This window comes from Corvus moneduloides, chromosome 2 (assembly GCF_009650955.1).
Source record: "Corvus moneduloides isolate bCorMon1 chromosome 2, bCorMon1.pri, whole genome shotgun sequence".
Classification (NCBI taxonomy): domain Eukaryota; kingdom Metazoa; phylum Chordata; class Aves; order Passeriformes; family Corvidae; genus Corvus; species Corvus moneduloides.
Genome location: NC_045477.1, coordinates 65,007,745 through 65,031,554, shown reverse-complemented (window position 1 = coordinate 65,031,554; position 23,810 = coordinate 65,007,745). Strand labels below are relative to the sequence as shown.

At 39.9% G+C, this 23,810-nt stretch overlaps 2 protein-coding genes across 9 annotated transcripts in view; one reads left to right on the top strand and one right to left on the bottom strand.

The window, feature by feature from the left end:
• Positions 1-1,667: 1,667 nt before the first annotated feature.
• Positions 1,668-3,167, bottom strand: LOC116439866. The gene has a single exon (XM_032099906.1). It carries the CDS (start codon positions 3,165-3,167, stop codon positions 2,283-2,285), a length of 885 nt encoding a protein of 294 aa, XP_031955797.1. The 3' UTR covers positions 1,668-2,282.
• Positions 3,168-3,323: 156 nt separating this feature from the next.
• PCDH9 (protocadherin 9) overlaps positions 3,324-23,810 on the top strand; it is a 683,529-nt gene continuing 663,042 nt past the window's right edge. For 6 of the 8 annotated variants that reach the window (XM_032099883.1, XM_032099881.1, XM_032099882.1 and 3 more), the window contains exons 1-2: positions 3,325-3,882; positions 5,087-8,256. In XM_032099883.1, coding sequence (XP_031955774.1) covers positions 5,221-8,256 — 3,036 coding nt within the window. In that variant the 5' untranslated portion in view covers positions 3,325-3,882; positions 5,087-5,220. The other 2 variants (XM_032099884.1, XM_032099880.1) reach the window with 2 other exon arrangements.

Below are 23,810 nucleotides of genomic sequence, written 5' to 3'. Positions count from 1 at the left end.
GCCTGTAAGAGGCAATCCCAGGTACAAAATGATCAAGTGACCAGAGCCAGTTCAGTGAAGAATGATAGCATTCTATGCTCAACACTTCAAGATTAAAGTCTTTAGTTAGCTAAGCATAATGTGAATCAGTTTCATGTATAATGCATTGTGTGAGCCGGTAGCCACCGTGATACAATGTAAGCAATTCCATTTAGTGCAATTTGACTATAGCTAGTACAGAATAATTGGAGTCAGTTTCTAGCATGCTAGAATTTGAGTCAAATATGATATGGAAAAGAATTTGATACATAATAATATGGAGAAGAAGAGAACAAGCAATGATGTGGATGAATAGTTAGTATGTTATAATACAGAAGTAATTTCAATAGGTTGTGATGTGACTACGAGTCCAGTGTTCTTATACATAGACAAAAGGCTAATCCATAATGGTAAAGAAAGGCAACCATTAAGAAACAGTACAAATAAGGGCACCACAGCTCCATTTGAGGGGAACGTGCCATCGAATACTGCAGTTTTCTCAAATACAAGAGTGATGGAATAAACATCTACTGGAGGATAAACATGGCTACTCAAGTGAGCATGGGACATGTCTCAGAGCAGTTCCTCACATTGCAGGGGTGGTGTTAATGCTGCACTGGGTGATTCCAATTCCTGCTCAGGAATTCAGCCCTTTCCGTTCTTTTTCTACCATTGTTAGAAGCAGCTGTGACAGTTCTAGCCCCTTTGGTACTCTGGGCCTCAATTTTACAATTTGATGTACAAATACAACAGTTTGAAGACCTGTCTCTTCCATGAGATTAATAATGTATGATTAGTTAAAGAATTACAGCATTTTAAAACAAGCACATAAACATTAACATGACAGATCTGCACGTAAACATCTTTGGCTTTCTAAAATTACTTCAGAAAATGGCAAAAATGTGCTATTATTGTGACTTGTGATTGCATTGGGTTTAAGTCCAACAGACACTAGTTCACTGTAATTTTTTTTCTCTTCCTAACTTTTCATGAGTCTAACCCTGTGTACATGAGAAGAGCTCATTTATGAGCATGTGCTAATCAGTTCTGACTACAAGTTTAAGTCATCCCTGAGCAAACAGAAAAAAATTCAGCTTAGCAATAAAGTTAAATAATTATTACCAGGCTATGTGATGTGACTACAATGTGACATTGAAATGACTATGGTGTGATTAGAATAAGAATGTTATATGCCTGTGATGTTACTAGAATGAGGCTATAAAACGTCTGTGATGCCATACTGCTGTGATATGACTAGTGTCAGGAAAAATGTGTGCATTATTAATGCATACATAAACATGCCGTATTTCAGAAGCAGACTGCATTACACAGAATGCTAGCAGTTCTAATTATCTCCTTTATTAATGGCTGTTCTGCCTTGTATTTTAAAAGACAAAAGAACTGCATACTTAATTCATTCACAGAATTCTTTTTCTAAGTGGTTTGGCAGTAAGGTTGCTCCTTCATGTCACTTGCTTGACTTTCAGTGCTGGGGCTCTAGCCATCCTTCCTGTATTACATAATGAACATTTTCCTTAAACTATTATTAGATCCAGTTCCGTTTTCTAACGTTACTTGATGTCATCAAAACCGGGATCAATTTTTTGTGTGTGTGTATCTGTAACAAGAGTATTTTGGACACAACTACAAAGCACAGCAAAACTGAGAACATTTAATCTTTACACATCATGGGATTACAGGATGTGCAATGTTCACATACGGTTTCTGCAACCATATGACTTGCAAGGATATGTACATTTATCAGTATGTAGCACACAATTCCAAGCCATGCAAATTACTGACCTCTGAGAGGTACAACCAGCTTCCATCATTTCTTAACAGTGCATCCTGTGTGCAGACACATACAGGAGTCTGAGGCTAAGAGCCTGCATCTGAAAATGTAAAATCTTCGAGGTAGAACTCTCATCTTTAGCTCACCAATGTTACCAACTGAAAATGTGCAAATGAGACAGTACCACATACAGAAAGAGTCAAATGCTGATGTTATCTTTGCTTTCTTTCCATGCATATGTATTTGAAAGGCTTAACCAGAACCAGCAGCCAGAGTGGCCACGTACCTGGGCGTACTAAATTGGCTAGGTTCTGTCACACGGCTTTTAAGTTCAAGCTGAGAAAAGCTAGCAATAAAAGCATAGTCAAATGAAGGTTCATTCATGCTTCAGAAAACGTTGAAAAAGGCACTACATATAATGCTCTATAGATAATGCACTATAATCATCTTCTTGTCACACTCTTGAGGTCACTCATACTGTAATACATTGGCATTTTATTACAGTGTCTTCCAGGCATGTGATGCGCCTTTGTGGATAGCTGGATAATTTACCTGTGTCATTTATGGGGAAGGCGAAACGATCACTTTTATTATTTATCAAACCACAGAGAGGAGGAATCTTTTCCAGTTCAATGTTTAAGCAGACAAAACCCAAACCAGCAGAGTAGCTCTCTCCCTCCCTTGGCGAGTGTCTCGGCTGACCCTTTGGGAAAGGGAAGGAGAAAGGTGTGCAGGCGTAAATGGGAGCCGAGACAGGGCTGGAGTCAGAGCAGCCTGAATTATAGATGAAAGGGCATGTATTAAATATAAGGCCGAACGGGGCGAAGGCGGGCCGGGGCAGCCGCTTGCCTCCGAACCTGCGCAGCGCCAGGCGGCGGCCCCACGGCCACCGCTCCGCTCCGGGCCCGACTCGCACCACGGGCGGCCGCGCTGCCCCGCGCAAGCAAGACCGAGCACGCACTGGGGCATCCCCCACCCCCCAAAAAAACCCAAACCACACCACCAACCCAAACGCACACCAAGACCTTGTTTTCAGAATTACCCCTCCGCTACGCGCGAACCCGACGCTGCTTTCCACCACTTCCGCGCCCACCCCTCCTGCGCTCCCCTCCGCGCCCGCTGGGGCGCTGCGCCCCCGACCGCGGAGCGCCCACTCGCCCTCCGGGTGGCCGCGACCCCGCGCCGCGCCCGCGTCTCTCCGCCACGCTCCTCCTGCGGAACGCCCCGCTCCCGCCGCGTCCCCGCCGGCCCCCGCCAGTCCCCTCCGCGCGGTGCGCATCCCCCACGCCGCGCTCCCGCCCGGCCGGGCCGGGGAGCGACGTGCCCGGCGGCCAATGCCGGGGCCGCGCTCCGCCATCCACCGCCCCCGCCGGCGCGGGCCAATGCGGTGCGGCGGGAGGGGTGGCCTCGCGCCGCTCCCACCCTCCCTCTGGGCTTATTGAGAGTTATATCAAGAATTTCAGTTCAGAGAGAGAGAGGGAGAAGGAGAGAGCGTATGTGAGGGAGAGAGGCTGGGAGGGAGGGAGGGAGGAGGGAAAGCGCCGCCGCTTCCTCCCGTCACTAAAGCAATAACCTATTAGGATTTTTTTTTTTAATTTTTTTTTTTTTTTTTTTTTTGGGCAACTGTCACCCCAAAGCTAAAGAGGGAGAAGCACCGCCAGACCAACTCTTGCCATTTCCAGTCAGAAGTTGCAGACTTCATGTAGCTGCCTCTGCTCTGCCGAGAGAGGGATGGGAATGGTGTGCAGTGCAGAGTGGAAAATACCCCCGCTCTAAGAAGTGCACCGGATTTTTCCCTTGCTGTTTGTTTGGGTTGTTGCGTGCACGTTAGACACCCAAAGGATCGCCGCTTCGTAGGAATGAAACGTGGAGAGGATGACTAACGACAGAACTGTGAATTTGTTCCCTGGAGTTGCTAATTTGCCACCCCGAAGCAACACATATCTCAAGGAGGAAGCGTTTGGCTGCTGCTGATTTCTCCAAAACTGGTGGTTTACCAGATGCATTGTGCTGTATCTGCTGGAACAGATCATTGCTTAGCTGCAGCAGATCGTCAAAGGTAGACAACTAACGTAAGTGCAAAGTTACCCTTACACTGGGATGCATTTCCTTTAAAGAAAAAAAAAGAAAAAGCCAACACGCAGTATATTTATCTAGGGAAAGGATCAGTGTTTGGGATTCAGTTGATGTTGGTGGGAAAGGCTCACCTACTCGCTGTCTCTGCATCCCTACCTGCATTACTCTGCTAGAAGTAATCACAGGCATCAGTTACCGTGCAGCTTAATGCAGATAAGATTAGTGCTTAGGGCTGCCTAGTTCCGTCAAACTGTAGGTGCTGGCAGCCTTGCACCCCGATAATTCGCGGTTAGCAGTGCATGCAAACAGAAGTCTGTCAGTAGCTTTCCTTTTTTTTTTTTTTTTTTTTTCCACCTGCATTATTAGTCTGCAGTATTTATATGTGGCAGCTGCTAATATCATCCTGAAGGGAGATCAGTGTCAACGGGGAAAGGCTGCACCTTTTTTTCTCCTCATGTCATCAGAAAATGTATATTCCCCCATCTATAAACATGCTTCCTGGTTCTAAGTTATATTTGGAATTTCCAGCCTCCTGATTTAGACTGTGTTTAAAAACAAATAAAGTTTTAGGTTATTAAACAGAAGGAGAAGTATCCAACATCTGGAGAAGAAACATTGAGCTGAGAGTGTAAGAAACTGTAAGTCCTGTTATTGTCTCATCAGTTAACAGGGATGTGAAGTAGCCAGTGACGACTGCTGCAGCAGCAGCATGTCCGGGTGGTTATTTCCCAGTACGATAGCTATAGAGGGGCATGCAAGGCGAGCAGAGAAAAATCTGGTTAGCAAGAGCTAAAAAATATGTATGGAAGCAAACAGCAAATTACGTTTGGCAGCTGACATAGCAGTTAGAATTCAGAAGTAGTCCGGGAAGGTTTTTTACTTGCACCAAATGACTGGGTGGAGGAGGGTAGAGGGGGAATGCACGTTACAGATTACACGGTGTACCAAGAAATTATTCAGAAAGTACGTGTCAAAACAGTAGCTACCCTTAATCCTGCAAGTAGTTATTTTCATTCGTGCTCTGTGAAAATGCAGCCGATGGGATATTGGTGCATTTGTCCGGAGGGCTTGCTTGTAAAAGGGAGCACTAGGAAAATGTACTGCTGGAAGCGTGCATTGCAAAAACAAGTAGTAGTTGGAGATTGTGGATTTATCATGCCTAAAAAACAATAATGCTGTTCTGTGTGGTTGTGTTGACAGTGATGTCTCCAAATAAGAAATGAGATGTAATGCATCCTGCAGTCCATGCATGCCTCCTCTTGCAAATCGTACATCATTCCTCTCTGGAAACCTTTAAGTCCTAAAATCCGTGAAAAGAGAATAAAAACATTATCATGGACCTGAGAGATTTTTACCTGTTGGCTGCTTTGATTGCCTGTTTAAGGCTGGATTCTGCTATAGCTCAAGAACTTATTTACACTATTAGAGAGGAGCTGCCTGAAAACGTACCCATAGGGAACATACCAAAGGACCTGAACATTTCTCATATCAATGCTGCCACAGGGACCAGTGCCAGCCTTGTATACAGACTGGTGTCTAAAGCAGGGGATGCGCCTCTGGTCAAAGTATCCAGTAACACAGGGGAAATCTTCACAACGTCTAACAGAATAGACAGAGAAAAACTGTGTGCTGGAGCTTCCTATGCAGAAGAAAACGAGTGTTTCTTTGAACTTGAAGTGGTGATTCTCCCCAATGACTTTTTTAGGCTGATCAAAATAAAAATCATTGTAAAGGACACTAATGATAATGCGCCTATGTTTCCATCCCCTGTCATCAATATCTCCATCCCAGAAAACACTCTGATCAACAGTCGGTTTCCAATCCCATCAGCAACAGATCCTGACACAGGTTTCAATGGTGTGCAGCACTATGAGTTGTTAAACGGGCAGAGTGTCTTTGGACTGGATATTGTAGAAACTCCAGAAGGGGAGAAATGGCCTCAGCTGATTGTGCAGCAGAACTTGGACAGAGAGCAAAAGGACACCTATGTGATGAAAATCAAAGTGGAGGATGGAGGTACCCCCCAGAAATCCAGCACAGCTATCCTGCAAGTCACAGTAAGTGATGTCAATGATAACAGGCCAGTGTTTAAAGAGAGTCAAGTAGAGGTCCATATACCAGAGAATGCCCCTGTAGGCACCTCTGTAATTCAGCTTCATGCTACAGATGCTGATATAGGAAGCAATGCAGAAATCAGATATATTTTTGGTGCCCAAGTCGCCCCTGCAACCAAAAGATTTTTTGCTTTAAACAACACCACCGGGCTGATTACAGTTCAGAGGTCCTTAGATCGAGAAGAGACTGCTGTTCACAAAGTGACAGTGCTGGCTAGTGATGGTAGCTCTACACCGGCCCGGGCAACTGTCACCATCAATGTCACTGATGTAAACGATAACCCTCCCAACATAGACCTCAGGTACATAATAAGCCCCATCAATGGCACAGTGTACTTATCTGAGAAAGATCCCATCAATACAAAGATTGCCCTAATTACAGTTTCAGATAAGGACACTGATGTGAATGGCAAAGTGATCTGTTTCATTGAGAGAGAGGTCCCCTTCCACTTGAAAGCAGTTTATGACAACCAGTATTTGTTAGAGACCTCCTCCTTGTTGGACTATGAGGGCACCAAAGAATTCAGCTTTAAAATTGTGGCTTCTGATTCTGGCAAGCCCAGTTTGAACCAGACTGCCCTGGTAAGAGTTAAGCTGGAGGATGAAAATGACAACCCTCCGATTTTCAGCCAGCCTGTAATTGAGCTGTCAGTTTCTGAAAACAACCGGCGTGGTCTATACTTAACAACTATTAGTGCCACAGATGAAGACAGTGGGAAAAATGCAGACATTGTTTATCAGCTTGGTCCTAATGCCTCCTTTTTCGATCTGGATCGAAAGACAGGAGTTTTGACAGCCTCCAGAGTTTTTGACAGAGAAGAGCAGGAGCGTTTCATTTTCACTGTTACAGCCCGAGACAACGGCACCCCTCCTTTGCAGAGTCAAGCGGCTGTAATTGTTACTGTGTTGGATGAAAATGACAACAGTCCCAAATTTACTCATAATCATTTCCAGTTTTTTGTATCCGAGAACTTACCAAAGTATAGCACGGTAGGGGTGATCACAGTGACTGATGCAGATGCCGGGGAAAATAAAGCAGTGACCCTTTCCATCCTGAATGACAATGAAAACTTTGTTCTGGATCCATACTCTGGAGTTATAAAGTCCAATGTTTCTTTTGATCGAGAACAGCAGAGCTCTTACACCTTTGATGTTAAGGCAGTGGATGGAGGGCAACCTCCTCGCTCTTCTACAGCGAAAGTAACCATAAACGTGATGGATGTTAATGATAACAGTCCCGTTGTCATCTACCCACCTTCTAACACTTCTTTTAAGCTAGTGCCACTCTCAGCAATTCCAGGATCGGTGGTAGCTGAAGTCTTTGCTGTGGATATAGACACTGGCATGAATGCTGAGCTGAAGTACACAATCGTAAGCGGCAATAACAAGGGTTTGTTTCGGATTGATCCAGTGACAGGTAATATCACTCTGGAGGAAAAACCAACTCCTAATGATGTGGGGCTGCATCGCTTAGTTGTCAACATAAGTGATTTGGGTTATCCCAAATCCCTGCATACTCTTGTGCTTGTATTTTTATATGTAAATGATACTGCTGGAAATGCCTCTTATATTTATGACTTGATACGCAGGACTATGGAAACACCTTTGGATCGGAACATAGGGGACAGTAGCCAACCCTACCAAAACGAGGACTATCTCACAATCATGATCGCTATTGTGGCAGGTGCCATGGTAGTCATAGTGGTGATATTTGTCACAGTCCTTGTTCGCTGTCGACATGCATCCAGATTCAAAGCTGCCCAGAGGAGCAAGCAAGGTGCTGAGTGGATGTCTCCCAATCAGGAAAACAAGCAAAACAAGAAAAAGAAAAGGAAGAAAAGGAAATCTCCAAAGAGCTCCCTTTTGAACTTTGTGACGATTGAGGAGTCCAAACCTGATGATGCGGTTCATGAACCTATCAACGGGACAATAAGCCTTCCAGCAGAGCTGGAGGAGCAAAGTATAGGAAGATTTGATTGGGGCACAGCACCACCAACAACCTTTAAGCCTAACAGTCCTGATCTTGCCAAGCATTACAAATCTGCGTCTCCGCAGTCTGCTTTTCATCTCAAACCTGACACTCCCGTTTCAGTGAAAAAGCACCATGTGATTCAGGAACTCCCGTTGGACAACACCTTTGTTGGTGGTTGTGACACCCTTTCCAAACGCTCTTCCACTAGTTCAGATCACTTCAGTGCCTCAGAGTGCAGTTCCCAAGGAGGCTTCAAGACAAAGGGCCCCTTACACACCAGACAGGTAAACGAGCACTTTTACTGGTCTATAAGTACTGCATACAAGTGCCCGATCAACCAGTATTAAAAGTGCCACTGTGTTGTGGGTTTCTTTTTTGTTTCATTCTAATTTAATTTAGTTAACATTATGGGGGGAACAAAAAAAAAAAAACAAAAACAACCAACCAAACTAAACACCAAAACCAAGAACAAACAAACAAACGAACAAAAACCTTGACCCATTTATTATTTACCTGGGGCTTAACCATGCATTTGCAAAATGCCTTTGATACTTTGGGTTTTGAAGAATTTTGATTGTTAGAGGACTGTTATGCCTCCATGCATGTGCATATACATGTGCATAAACAAAACTGAAGAAAAAGACTTTTTTTTTTTCTCCCCAGTATTTAACTGTCCAATTGTAAAAGTTATTGAAGAACTGTTTTCTTATATGCTAAATTTCAGTCAGAAATTTGACTGTTTCAAGATTGAAGGGATATGTACATTGTTTCAAATTTCAAAGTGAGTTGGCTTGAATGTCTTTTCCATTTCAAGCTGATTTGGAACCTTGCTAAGTTAGTGTTGCTAAAAGGGTTAATTTTTTTCCCTAACAAAGACAGCCAAATTTCCAAGCTACTGCATCAGTGAAGCACGTGGTTTATTGTTAGGATATAACTAAGCCATATGTAAGTCTTCCTCTTGTTTGAGTTCAACATGATTTTGTTGTAATAGATGAAAGTTGGTATAGCATAGACAGTTTGCTGCATATTTAAAAAAAATGGCCAAAGCATACTTTTGAAAGGAATGCGTTCTCTGAATACATCTGAATTATGCAGGAAAAAGAAAAAAAAAGTCCGTCCATTGTAAATATTTTCTCATCTTAGTAATGCATAAGTGATCTGACATAGCTCATTTTAAACCGTGAAACACGCCATATGAAGAGGGATTAGGAGGCTGAGAGACTCATATTTCAACCAAATCCAGCATTAGTTTTTTTTCTGAGGTCTAATAATTCCTTGCTAATAAAGATTTAAATGCGGCGCTGTCTTAATTTATTTTACGGGCGCTCGTCTGCGGGCGCCGCGGGAGCGCGCGCGCGCGGCCCGTAGATGGCGCCAAGGCACCGCGCGGCGCGCGCTGGCCCCGCGCCAGCCCTGCGGAGGCTGAGGGGGCCGGGGGCGGGGAGCGCGGAGGGGCCGGGCCGGGCCGGGCCGGGCCGGGCCGGGCGGGATCGGATCGGGCCGGAGTTCCAGCCGAGGAGCCCTTTCTGGAACGCGGGGCGAGGCGGAGCGGGCGCGGGTTAAGTTCGCGTCTTTGCGAGGCGGCTTTCTCGGTGCTCCGTCGTCGCAGAGGCTCGGTCGGTGTTGGGAGTCGCATCCGTGTTCCTTGCGGGCGCAGTACGCTCCAAGTGATAGTGATTTGTCTGAATTTGTTGGGGATATGGATCCTAGGGAACCAAGCGAGACACATTTAGGCTTGTCTTTGGAAAAAGATTTTGACGGTAGCCAAGTTTAGGACAAAGTCGTCCTCTTGCTGTTGCATTAGCCTTATCTGAGATGAACGTGCCGTTCCCAGAAGTGTGTGTTGACTTTGGGTGTCTGTAAGGTGTCGCACTAACAAGGTGCTAAGAATAAAACGAGCGCTTTGGAGGCAGTTCTGCTAAAGTGACTGTTCTGACGCAACTCCTTCTTAGAACGACACACTCAGAGCACCGCAGAAGAGTCTCACAAACCCCTGATCTCTAAGGGACCTTAAAGAAGGATATACTCCCCAAGCCATCTCACAGCACCGTACACACACTGTCGGCATAAGTTAAAAAAAGAACCGATTTAAAAAAACACCCCCAAAAATTACAGAAGAGCTCTGCATAATCTGTGCTTACTCGTCTGAAGTTTTCTTCTCAGTTATAGTTGCAAAATGTAGTCCCCCCAAACCACATATTCTTTTTCTGCTCTGAGATTATTTTAATTTAAGTTTAAATTAGCTTTCCAAACTCCATTAGAAAACTCAGACTTAACTCCCTGTAGTATCTAGAGGCAGTTGGGACACCCAAAATTTTTACCTGACAGAATGTGTAAGTTCTGCATGGTGAAATTGAGCATGAGGGGAAAAAACTCCCACACCCAAACAATGACTGGTGGTATTTCCAACATTACCTGTGTTCATTACATTAAATACACTAGTCTCCATTTAATAATATCTGTAATTATAACTAAATATAGACCTGATTCAAATTTCACTGAGGTCTTAGTGTATCCTTTTTGAAGTCAGCAGATACTCATGATTTGGATTGCTCCCTGCAAAAGCTGTATTATTACATGTAAATGAAAATACAACTCCTTCTTAGGTAGACAGTTACCTAAACTGAGCACATATATTTTTATTCCGTGGGGAATGAGATAGTGTCTTTTTGGTTTTTTTTTCTCCCAATGATGAGTGTTATAGCATGTAATCTTTTTATGCTTCCTGTCAATTTTGGCTGGAGTAGTATAACCATCAATGGTAGTAATCGTCAACAATCTTCCTATTCTTCTGTCTGTAATTCATAAAAATTAGGATTCATTTTAGCTAATATTCATTGGCACAGGAGTGAAATACACCATCATAGGTCTTTTTTTTATATTTGTGATAGAGTATGGCCTTTAAGCAAAGTATTCACATTGCTTAAAGATCTTACTGAATAGTAGAGTGTGCAAATGCCCCAACATCTGAAAAAAATTTTTACAAATTCCTTTAGAAAGAGATACTTAGTTCTGTGTCATTGTACTGTTTTCTTCAGGTTTAACACAACTAATTTCTCTGCATCTAATGTTGAGTTAAGTTACATATCTATTCAGTAACAGTGTGTTTTGTAAAGAACATGGGAATTGTTGTGGATGATGTTAAGATAGGGAAAGATAAAATATAGGATAAATATATGTCTGAGAAATACTAGCATCCTCCACCTTTAGTTACAGTTTCTTTTAGTCTAAGGTAAACACACACACACAGTGTGTCTTGCAGATACATTAATATTAACAAAGAGCTGAGACATATGTCAGCACTTGGACTTCATTCAAGCAAAATCCTGTTACTTTTGATGGGCATGTGGCCCTAGAAATCTGCTAGAACTGGGTCCTAAGTCAAAAATCTTTAAGAATAAAAAAAAAATATATTGTTCAATGAAAAATTCTTAGGTTTTTTGGAGGGGGGGTTGTGGGGTTTTTTGGGGGTTTTTTGTTGGGCAATTTCTGTGCAGTCATCAGTAAATTTAGTGGAAATTCTGTGGTTAAGTCTTTGCATGTGACTTCGAATTGTACAGACTGATGTTTCACAAGTACCCAGTATGAAAACCAAAGCCTCCTTCAAGTGCCTATCTTGCAGTAAACCTGGTGGATGCTCTGAAAAGAGCATTTTTGAATACTTGAATTTGGGATTGTTCTAAATGCTAATTCGCATAATTAGGAGTATGGAAAGGATGTTGCACACCACCAACTTATATAGCTAAGCTTCCAAAATCAGTGTTATGACTCATAAAGAATACTGAAATCTATGCAGGCTTCTCAATCAGTGTTCTTTTCAGTATTTGATTGAACTTTAAAATGCGCTTCAAATTAGTAAGTCATTACACCAAACAGCTACATAGAAATACAGCAGAAGACAACATGTTGTATTCTTCTATGTGAAAGACCTCTTTTGAAAAGCAAATAAACAGACAAAATCTCTTACTCAATGCCATTAGATTAACAATAGATTAAATAATAAAAGAAATTAGGGCCAATTTACTGTGGTTATCCCAATTTTAAATTATAACAACTTCATTTAATCAGATTTAAAGCACAGCAGTGACAAATAACACAGTTTTAAAAATATGTATCAGTATAGGTTATGGGCAAAACCTTCAGTCTTCATTCCTAATCAAAATGCATTTAGGCATATGCTTAACTTTCATTTATCATGGTAGAACTGAAGCAGGTCCTTAAAGTCCAAGTCACTTGTGATGTTCTCTTCGAGTCGTAAGCACACTATAAGCACTTTTCTGAATCAAGATGATAATTTAGAAATTTTGGAAATATGCACAGTTCTAGTAGATACAGGAAAACTGAATATATCTTAACACTGTCCTTGTATTTCTGTGCTCTAGTGGCAGAAATTAAGGTTTTGGGGCTTGAATGGCACATTAAATACATTCCGTACTGCAGTATATTTTTAATCTTATACTCAATAACGTAAGCTCTGTGGAGGTTGCTTTATTCCTTTTCCAGCCAGTGGACTTCTTGCCTGATCAAGGAACAAGTAGCCAGGCTCCTGCTGATCAATGCACATCACTTAAGCTTTATGTGGCAAATCTAATTGATGTTATCTTACTCTGGAGTGCTTAAATTTGTAAGTTTGGGGTTTATGTAAGAGAAAAGCTGAAAACATTAATGACTCTTAATTTGATACGCTGAGAGTGGCAATTTCAAGGTGCATAAGTTGATGGAAATCTGCATTGGAACAGCAGTGCAGAGCTTACGTCACCTGCAAATATTAAAATTCTGTAACCATAGCATTCCACAATTCTGCACTCAGTATTATTTTTAGTGGCCTTGTTTCATCACTTAGTATAAATAAAAAATACATACATTCTTTTGTATGCTTAATTTGGTTTATGTATTAGCATGGATATTAGTCTTGGGTGAGGACTAGTCATCTGGAAAAGTGTCTGCATGTAAAATTCAATTGTTTTCTAGTTCTGTATATTTATATATCTATACTAAAATATTAGAAATGGTGATAATGTACAGTGTATTTTTTCTATTGTTGTATAACTGAAAAATAGGTTAACAGATTTTGCTTGACTGTCTAAAGAAATTCATCTTTGAGCTGAGACCAAGCATGGAAAATTTCAACTGAAAAGAAGAATTTTTCAGAAAGTTAAGAGCATGTGAAAACTGGAAGTTATAATGGAAATCTGAACATAACCCTAAGCTATAATACCATTTTCAATAGTGACAGTAGACATGCTAAACTAGAGTAGGGAACATTTTGTGTTTACAGATCAGACGGTAAAAGCTTAGTAATCTTCATTTCTCTTTAAATGTTTCCTGTGCAAAAGATTTTTATCAAAATCACTCGAGTCTCATCTGTCCCAAATATCCAAAGCCAAAGTTTCACATATGCTAAGAAATTTGTGCGACACATGTGAGTGAGAACTGGATCTTGAGAGTTTTATGCTGTTGCAATATTGTGATAATGTTCTTTTGTATATAGGAACAAGGGAGAATCTTTTTAGTTTCCATTTCAGATTTTCACTTCCAAAGAATCTCTTCTTCTAGCACAGCAAAACCATATCAGCCACACTTTATTGACAGCAATTTTATTGTAGCTAGAGGCTTACAGTAAGCTGTTTATTGCTGTTCCCTAACGCAGTTGACAGCAATTGGGGAATTAATTTTCTTGCCCCTGATGTGCTTTCTTGGGCATAAACAACAGATGTTAAAGATATGAAAACTGACCCATTTACATGCAGCAACTCTTCACGGGCACAGTCTACCTATCTGAGGTGCAGGTTTCAAGTCCTGAGTAATTTTGCTCCATCAATTCTAGGATTCTTACTTTTGCAATAGAATTTTTTATCGTGATAAATACTGTCCAAGGGCTAGATATGTAATGCCTATGGATAGATCCTCTTCTAGGTGATTTCTGTTCAAGAATAGCTGGGTTCAAGTTTCATTTAGTTCAGGAGATGCTGTATCTTCTTACTTTACCATTTAATTGCATTGAAAATATAGGATTTAACTGACAAAATGGACATAGAGTGTTCTGAAAGATCTAACAGGATTTACAGGTGGTACCTGAATTTTTGGTATCACTTCTTTCACAGAACATCATGGAGGTCTGTAAAATCTGTACTCATAAGTTTCCTCAGTTGCTATTCAAGTACGGCCACATGACATTGATTCTGTAATGTCCATGTCTTCGCTGAAGAAAAAAACATACATAGAATCATGTATTACTTTTTCCTTCTTTTATTTCTTTGGCTTTCCAGCCTGTGGCACAATGTATGTAAAGTGATTTAGCCCTGTACACTGATGTGGGCACTTAATCAGTTCATTTCTGGTTTACATGAGGTAACGTTCCATTGAGTGGAAAGATTTCCCAGACTGTAGATAAGAGATGAATGGATGCTATCATATTTTACTGAAGTGTGGGGGGAAGAGAACATATTTTGTTCATTTCTACTGGCATCTTTTAGAAAGACATTTGCTACATAAGGGGCTTTAGCATCTTACCTAACTGAGATTATAAGTGCTAGTCTAGACACAAAATGCATGTTAAACTTTCCCTTATAATTAAAATACCATACACAAGAAGTTCCTCCCAATGGAGTGGCAATAAATTTCTTGTAATGCATTATTTTCTAGTAAGCTATAAACTCTTGAAGCAGAAATAGCTATTTCTGACAGGAGATGCCTTAAGTTGGTATTGCTGCTTTTTCATTGGTTGTGAAGTTACAAAAACTTGAAATAAAAAAATAAATTGTTTTGAATATCAACATTGTTGTAGCCGTACAAACCCATGTGTATATTATTCCTGGAAGCACTGGGTTTCAGGAAAACATAAAGGCCACTACAATTTTGGTACAGAATTCATGTTGATCTTGCTAAAAATATCTGGGCTTTTGAATCTTGAAATGATTTGGCCTTCATTCCAAATTTAATTTTTGGGTTTTGTGTATACTGTGAATTATGTGTGATAATACACAAAAAGGTAGTTAGAAATCTGATTTGTAATCATACAGAGGTGTCTTAATTTGTACCAGTCTCAAAAATTACCCATTCTTTCCTGCTTCTTTTTTCTTTTGCAGCAATTGAGTAGCAGGGGAGATTTGTTTTAAAGCCTTGGCATGGGTTGTCCTGCATCTTCTGTTGCACAGAGAGAAAATTTCGTAATTCAGCATTTGTCAGGATTTTTTGGTGTATAGAATCTGTACTTTCCTATGACCTGATACTGTACTTTTGCCATTTCTTTTGTGAAATGTCACACTGAACTTTTTGTGCACAAATATTAATATTATTACTTGAAAGTTGGTCTGGAAAATGCACACTTCCTATTACAAGAGGACCATAAAGAGCCTTTTTCTAGAGTAACAGTTCATCATTTGAAATTGAATCCAAGCTGTGATAAATCTGCTGATTTATTCCATCTGCAGCTCTTTCTAATGTTAACTTCTTTATAAAAGCAATAGGATGATGTTGAGATCATCTTTCCAGAATCTAAAAAATATGTAAAATTAATCAGGAGTGAAGTGAATTTAAAATCATTTTGTTTTGAGCTGAATTTAATAAAATGGGAAGGATCAGCTGTCAGATTTTTCTTCCTTCCTTTGTTTACTCCCCCAGGTTTGCAGAAAGGCAGGGTTTTAAAATAACAACCTCTTCCCGGTCCAAAAAATGAAATCAGATATTCTCACTGGCTGGTAGCTGAAAGGGAATCACTGTTGATATTGATTGATAAAACACTTTGTAGCCTGAAACTGATCATTCATTCATTCGCCTTCATTCCTTCCAGTGAAATCGTCAGATGCCTCATTTGTAGTTCTGGAGGACGTTCTTAGTATGTCCTAGGCTTTCACATGTTACTAGTAAGAGAAATCTGTGATTGGTTTTCTTAATCATTAAAAAGTGTTAAATATCTGCTTGTAAAATATTTTTCATCAAATTAACTAATTTAGCCTATGCCTTATAAGGTCATACAGCCTTTAAAACACTGAACAAGTCAAGAGGAAGACCATTCTTCAGTTGTGAATGATATTTGCTCTTTTTGCAGCCCCTTGTTGATTGGTAGCCAGCAGTAGTATCTCTTAAATGGCTAAGCCTGCTAGATGCAAATATCTGTCTTCTTCAAAACACATAAGGTTATGGAGGCAGTTGTGTTTCTGATGTAAAGGTTCTGTGGGATGCATATGTTTCTACAGATGAGCTGTGTAGCTGCTCTGCTGAACTTCATGGTGAAATGCTTTGACCACCGAGGTCTATATTCTCTTACCAGAATTTTTTGGAAGAAAGTTTTCACAAAAGTTTGGTTTTACAGGAAGGGATCCAGGACCTCCAGAGAAGGGTGCAGACTAATGAATTTTAAGAGAACACTCCTTCCTGTGTTGACAGGATGCACAGCCGGAAAGGGAGTGATACTTAACTCCTGTTTTTAGTAGTTTTCTCTTCAGTGAGATAGGTGTTGGGAATATTGTTGTTACTCCATTCCTTCTTTTTGCAGCATGTAATGAATATATCTGAACATCATGGTTGCTTCAGGTGCCCAGCTTCTGATTGTGGATCTAGCCTTATTTCTGTCAGTGATGTTTGCAGAAAGTATAATTTGTACAGTTTTCACCAGTACACTTAGCTGGTAGTGCCTGTGCACACAGTGCATTTTGCTTCTGTTGACACTGTGGTGGGTTTCATCTTGCCTGACTTCTAATTGTATAACACATGTGATCTGCTTCACTGGGTTTGTCATTTATTCCACTCTGAAGAAAATATGGTGCTTTAATCTGTTTGCCAAAGCTGAGCAACACAGCTTGGTGAGGTGTATCCCACGTCCATATAATTGGGTGTGATCCATATTTTTCACTTTCCTGGTGAAGAGCATTATCCAGTCCATTTTTCTGACTGAAGTCAAAAGAAGGGTGTTTGGGTTATGTATTTCTTTAAGTGAAGGTATTATTTGAATAGTGCATGTGGGCACAAAAATGTATGTGCACAGTTGCCTTTGGAAAAGTCTTCTTTGGATTATGACTCAAATTCAAAGGCTTCCAAATCAGCAGAAAGAATCTTACTGACTTCTTATTAAATTGTTATCTGGCCATCAGCTATCTATTTTAGTAAGATGGTGCAATGAAACATGAGTTATTTTGTTTTCGTGCTGTTCCAAGTATTTCTGCTTTTCCTCAGCACTGCACATTCCGTGGTACCTTGTTCTGTGAACCTTAGAACAGGCCATTCACATTATGTGTAAAAATGTTTCTTTTACCTCTCTGGTAAAAGGTATGTGTCTATAGCAGTATGAATTTTCAGTCAGTTGTCAGACTGTTTCACTTTCACCGTTGCAAAAATACAGGTCAAAATATCAGTGATGTGCTAGTCTTACTACTAAGAGAATTTGAAATTGCCTTCAGTTTGTGAAACAGTACCCTGAAACATGGATCCTGTTGAAGTCTGTGGCATCCAGAGCAGCAGGAGGTAGGCTATGTACCAGTTGCAAAGCCCTAGTCATCTCCCATATATTTACCTACTGCCAGATGAATAAGAAACAAAAACAACAAAAAACCCAACCAAACAAAACCAAACAAACAAACAACACCCACGCCCCCAAATTAAATCTGCATCTGCTAAGGACAGGAAACGTTGCCTGTTGAAATTTAATCTGTCTACTGTACAGGAGATGGACTTTGCTGTTTGAGATTTCATCAGTTTCATTGCAGAAATCTGTTACATCTGTCAAACATTTCAGTTTGAAATGAACGCCTGATTTTTTGCCTTTTTATGCTACAAGAGCACCAGGTTGTCAATCAACAGAAGTACAAAATGGGACAAGATAGGTGATCCGCTGCTGTGATTGACATTTTATTTTTATTTTACAACATCTTTTTTCTTTCTCAAACTTAAAAATGGCAATATTTTTCTGTAGTGGGGTAACAGATGAGAAACATGGATATAGCGCCGGGAGGCCACCCCAATCTTGTTTCTCTTGGCTTCTGATGTCCATTCTGTTGAGAGCACTTGTACAGTCCAGGTGGACAATGGAGCTGTGGGTGACCATCTGAATGAATTTTGTGAATGTCAATCCTGTGTGAATGAGATGAAGATATGAATGAGACTTAAATACACTTAGTTTTGTTATTCTTCATTCTTGCTGTAGTATTAATGCATTACAACAAACCTCATGCAGCCCGAAATATGTAACCAGTAGGGCAGGACTGCTTCTGAGTGGGCTGTGTAGGCTTTCAGACTGCCTATAGGCAAAGGGGAGGGTCCAAAACCTTCAGCAAGTAATTTGAATCTTGTAACATTTTCGGGGTTTTGATCTGCTTCCTTGAGTACAAATCAGAACTTTTGTTTCTTAATGTGGTTTTTCAAATTCTGGACTAAGAAATGGATGAAAACATAGGTGCTTTTTGAGGGGTTTGAGAAACGGATGCAGTTCTATGGTTCTGTGATATGTCTATTGATAGCATCCCCACTGAACATCCCTAGATTTCAATATTACTCAGCTTTGCTGAATCTAGGCTTTGGCCTTCTTCTGTGCTTTAGCAGTTGATTAAGAAATATTCTAATCTGTCACAGAGAACCAAGAAACTAATGGCTTGTGAAGTATTTTAGTCTTCAAGCTTCCACTATAAATGATATGAAAAATAGTATCATTTGGCTGATGCTTAAATACATCTCTTTCTTTTATGAGATACTGTCTCTGTCCTTTCATGTTTGTCTTTGTAATCTCTTCTTTTATTCTCCAAGCACACTTATTTTTGTAAAACATATGTATTCACATATTAGAAGTCTGAGTTTTCCCCTCAAATAAATAGTATCATAGTGCAGAAGTGGCACATTTTATGTACCATCTGTTGTAGTACACCCAGCTCATAACCACACATTCCTTGTGTCCACACAAAGACTTTTAATGAATCATCCTCTTTAAGAGTCAAAGATTTGAAGCATTTGGAAGCATATCTGGATAGCAGCATAATATGGGAATCCATCCTATATCTGTTGTAGTTAAAACAAGTAGACGAAATAATTATTTCATATATGTTTTACTTGCTCACTTTTTTTCCTTTCTTTTTATAAGATCATTTTCTCATATATAGCATAATTCATTCAAAATTTGTAATAGGTGTGCTATCTCAGACTTATGATAGAAAATTGATTCTGAAAACAAGAACAAAAAAGGTAAATCACAAAGCAGAAGAACGGAGATTGCAACTCAGTAACTGGATAGTGTTTCTTGAATTCAGCAATTTGAAAGGGAGATTGGGATGAGAGAAGAAAACATTCGTATATCTTTACATTTCAAAATGGTTTAAAGATGACTGAACTTGTAGGAAAACTTATTCTTTAATAAGAAAGCTGGCAGTGCTGCTGTGATATACAGATTGTCAGTGATCCTTGAGTCTACTTTTTCAAAGCAGTGTGCTGAGCACTTTTCAGCAGAGCAGTTTCATTCAGTGCTTGCTGAAGCTTTATAGGTGGTGCAGATCACCTCCAGACAAAGCATGTCTCATCTATGTCATCATGTCAGCTATGACATTTATCTGTTGTAAGTATGTCACAAAAGTAATTCCGAATTTTAGAACTTTCATTCTTTGGATCAGTGGTGACCACATTAAAAACATTCTGCATTCACTGTCTCACGCTTGGTATTATTTAACATTTTCATGTCCTAGTGCTAAATATCAGCCTTAGTTGTATTAGGCATTGTGGAAATTCATTTCAGTAAGCCTCTAGCTACTGAAAAGTGTTATATCTTACATCCTGCTGTCCTCCGTAAAGATAGTTGGGGGTCAGGAGAGCCCTCTGCACTGTGTGCTCCTGCTTGCTACTGCTCATGACATTTGGCATCTGATAGGGATGCTGTGATAGCACCTTCAATTAAAAGCCATAGGCAACAAGCATAACAAAGAGAATCCTTAAGACTGCTTAACATTATGCCATTGCCTCGACTGGAATAAAACCAGCATGAGAATAAATTGCCTGTGTTAGCTTAATTGTGATCTTCACCTAAGTGCTACCCATGAGACCTTAGACCTAGCAGAAAACCCTAGCGGGAGTATTGGGGGCTTTTTCTGAGATTGCTTAAATTTATCATATTTCTGTTAGAAAACACTGACACAATTCTATTCCAGCTTTAAAGCCTTAAGCTTTTGCTACCTGTTTTGGGTTTTCATTACTTTTACGTCTATACAGTTACACAGATAATGAGAAGCCTGAAAAACCTGCATATCACTGCATGTAACACCACTCTGCAACTATATACCACCTCATTAGTTTTTTCAATAGCAGAGATAAGTTAGCATTCTGTCATGAAATCTGAACTGCCACCACATCTCGCTGAAGCTTATAAGCCGTGCCATAATAACTTTCACAAAGCACATTAACTCTTGCAACAGAAGATTCAGTCTTGTAAACAAGAAAAAATCATATGGCTCTTCTATCTGTGAGGCCAATTTGTTTGACATTTTTTCCTGTAAATTTTGCTGCTCGTAGAAATCTTTTGAAATACAAAGGGAGAAATTTTGGTTTTGTCTTTTTCTGCACAATGCAATTGACTGAGATAGACCTAACCTCATTTACATTTGGACTGTGCTGTGCACTCATTTCTCTTTAAACACGATGTGCCTTTTTCTCATTTTTGTTAAGATTCTATCTTCACTGGAAAAAAAAAAAGTGTTTTATATCAAGATTGCTGTTTTGAGGTATCTGCCTAAATGTAAAATCCTTGTGGAGACAAGAAGAAGGTATTTTGTACATTGATGTAGCTGGTCGAGGTCGACCCAAAACAATACACTTGGGGTTGATCTCTACTGGCTATGTACAGGTGAAACTACAGAACCTTATCATTAGCAGGATTTTATACCGCCTTACCTACTTCAGTGTGAAATCATGCTGCACTGTCTTGCAGTGAGGTGCCTTTGAGGATATGAATTATGAGTGTACTTACACTAAGTCCTTTAACACTTCTCAAGTGATGCCAAGTGAGTCTGTCCTACTGTCTGGCAAAACCATCCAATTTGGTCCTGTGGTTGAATTAAAATCCTGGGACTTTCACATTTAATGCTGATGATATTAGTAGAGGTACCCCTAAGAGTTCCTGCCGGGCTTGCATCACCATCTGGTGTAATTCCAATGTATTTTCATACATCTTCAATGTCGGTGTTACTGTTCTGCAAACTATGTTTGATTGCCAATGATGGCAGCTCCATACAATGGGTATAACTCAGTCACTCTCTAAGACAGAGTGATATGAATCACCAAAATCAGACGTTAATTCAGCACAGGCCATTACTTCGTGATGGTGATGGTATAGATATGCCTGTATTCAATTTTTATTAAAGTAAAACACAGTATTTTATAGGAAGCATGATCAGAATAAAATGTTTCATCCATGGTCTACTCCATGTTGGCAATAAATGAGTAGACTAGGAGCAAATGTCAGTTCCTTTGCAAGTGAGGTAAGCACTCCTAGGCATGAGTTGCCTTCTCTGAGTTTTTTTGTTCAGTAGCTTGAGTCTGCCCGCTCCTAAGAATGCACTTCTCAGTGTATGTCGTCCATCTTTTTTAAAGTTTCACCTGAAACCGTCCATATGTTTGGGGTTTAAATCCCTTAAAATGTTCCTTTGTGCTGTCTCATCTCTTTATTTTTTAACTAATCTCAATGACTTTGTTTGATATTTTCTATTTCTGGACTTTCTAGGTAATTTGCTTACCTCGTATACTGCACAGGTGTTTCACCCATCCTCTTATTTTCAGTACACTTTTATTAGTACTATTTTCCCCCACCAACCTAGTTACAAGACCACATATTTGATACAGTTGGTAGTTACTCAGTGTGAGACATTTTCCATTCACATGTGATACCTGCTGGCTGCTGCTTCCAATTATGCCATATGCTGAAAAGCTGAGCTGTTGAAGTAATGGAGTCAATGTTATAATCAAACTAGTTACGAAGTAGCAGTGTGTCTCATAAAAGGTTCTGGACAATGTCTGATTTCTGCCATAAGCAAAATACTGACAAGTCCTGCTTTGTTTTGGTGCTTTTTCAGGTGACAGAGAGGTAGACATACATTCATTATATTGTAAAATCATAACCTTCGAGATCTTGCTGAATCTGCCCTACAGCTATTTATCACATGATTGCAGGGAATGAAAATAACATTCTTCCTTCTACTAGGAATATGTTGCTAACCTTGGGGCAAGATAGTGCATAATTTTATGTGTGCCTAGTCTTGCTGTTATATATAGACTGTTTTGAGATGAATCAGTGTTATCATTTCCCAGAATTTAGCACTAGTGCTTTAGCAGAGCCAAGGAAATTTCATATACTTAGGCTGTTGGCTTCAATAGTGACCAGGGATCTCAAGTCTGAGTCACATTTATATTAATGCCATTTTATAGGCATGGACAAAGGCCAAAAAGATGCTAATATAATTTAGTCCCAAGTTTAATTTTTTTTTTTTTTTTTTTAGGTTAGGGCTGCATGTAGGTCTCTAAGTAAAGGCTATCTGAACCCAATTCTTATTTCATATCCATTAATTTTGTATTTGTGAAATTACAGCTGTTTCCCTGATGGTTTTGCTTGTAATCAAGAGTTGAACCTGTCTCCCCATGTTTGTGCTACAATACCTCTTTCTTCCTCCCACAAACAGGCTGAAGGAGGCTCAAAGATCTCTAACACCTTTTTCTTTCCTGTGGCACCCATCCTTCTCTTGCAGCTTCTTGAGTAATATCTGGGTTTAAACAAGGAGCATTAATTCACTTTAAATAGCAGGAATTATGGAAGCTGAAGGTCTGTCCCTTTTCACAATTACCAGTTTAACCTCTGAGCTGCCAATCTGCCACTTTTTTAAGAGCAGCTCTACTACAGCTGTGCACCAAATAACGTAGCTCTGACTTCTTGAGTTACTTTGTTTGCAGGGTGATGTGCAGTGAGTAGTTTTAAGCACATTGAAATAATCTCTGCTACTACACAGACACTGTCATGGCTCACTTTTGAGCTACTTATGCTTACAGACAACATTTTCTAGTATTGTCTAAAGATAAACATATCTGGAAAAAAATTTCCAAGCTATGTAAATTGAGTTTCAGGTTTTGGTATCTGTGATACTTTAACATCTTAAGAACAGCGGGACAGCATTAAATTAACAGAAAAAGGCTGAGGCGGATACTGATGAAAACAGTTGAATATGCAAATCAGGCTACATCCACTGTTTTAAGAAATGAAATAATTCTGAGTGTAGTTGTTAAGATAGTCTGTGCCATTAACAGGAACTTGTACAATTATAAAATAGATGTTATTTTCTAATCATGGGGGACAAAATAATCACATTTCTAGTCCATGGGTCTGTGATATTTTTAAATAGTTCAACACAATGGTAAAATGCTTAATCTAAACCCACTGGAGCTTCAGATTATGCTGTTCCAACTTGCTGCGTGAATTTTCTTCAGGGGGTTCCTAGTTGATTAAAGCTTGATAAAAAGTGACATCAGGAACAGAGAAGTTTGTTTTTATTCTCTTCTGTATTGCATTAGCTGTCCCAAAATATAGGTATAAAAGCAACAGTCCACTTTTTCAGGCTTAGCTGAGGCAAACATAATGATTTTAAATTCTGCAGAACATACTTGGGCAAAGTGGCCATTTATTTTATAGAGAATTTTGCCTGATTAAGAACTGTTTCCCCCTTATCTGAGTTTCTTGGACAAACGGTATTGACTCTGATCCAGTAAAGTAGAGCAAGCTTCTTAATCTGGCACATTAAATAAAAGCTCAGCTGGGAAAGGAATGCAGTATTTTGTCTTTGCATTTCAATTGGGTTGAAACTTCTTACTTTAAGCTCAGGCTGTG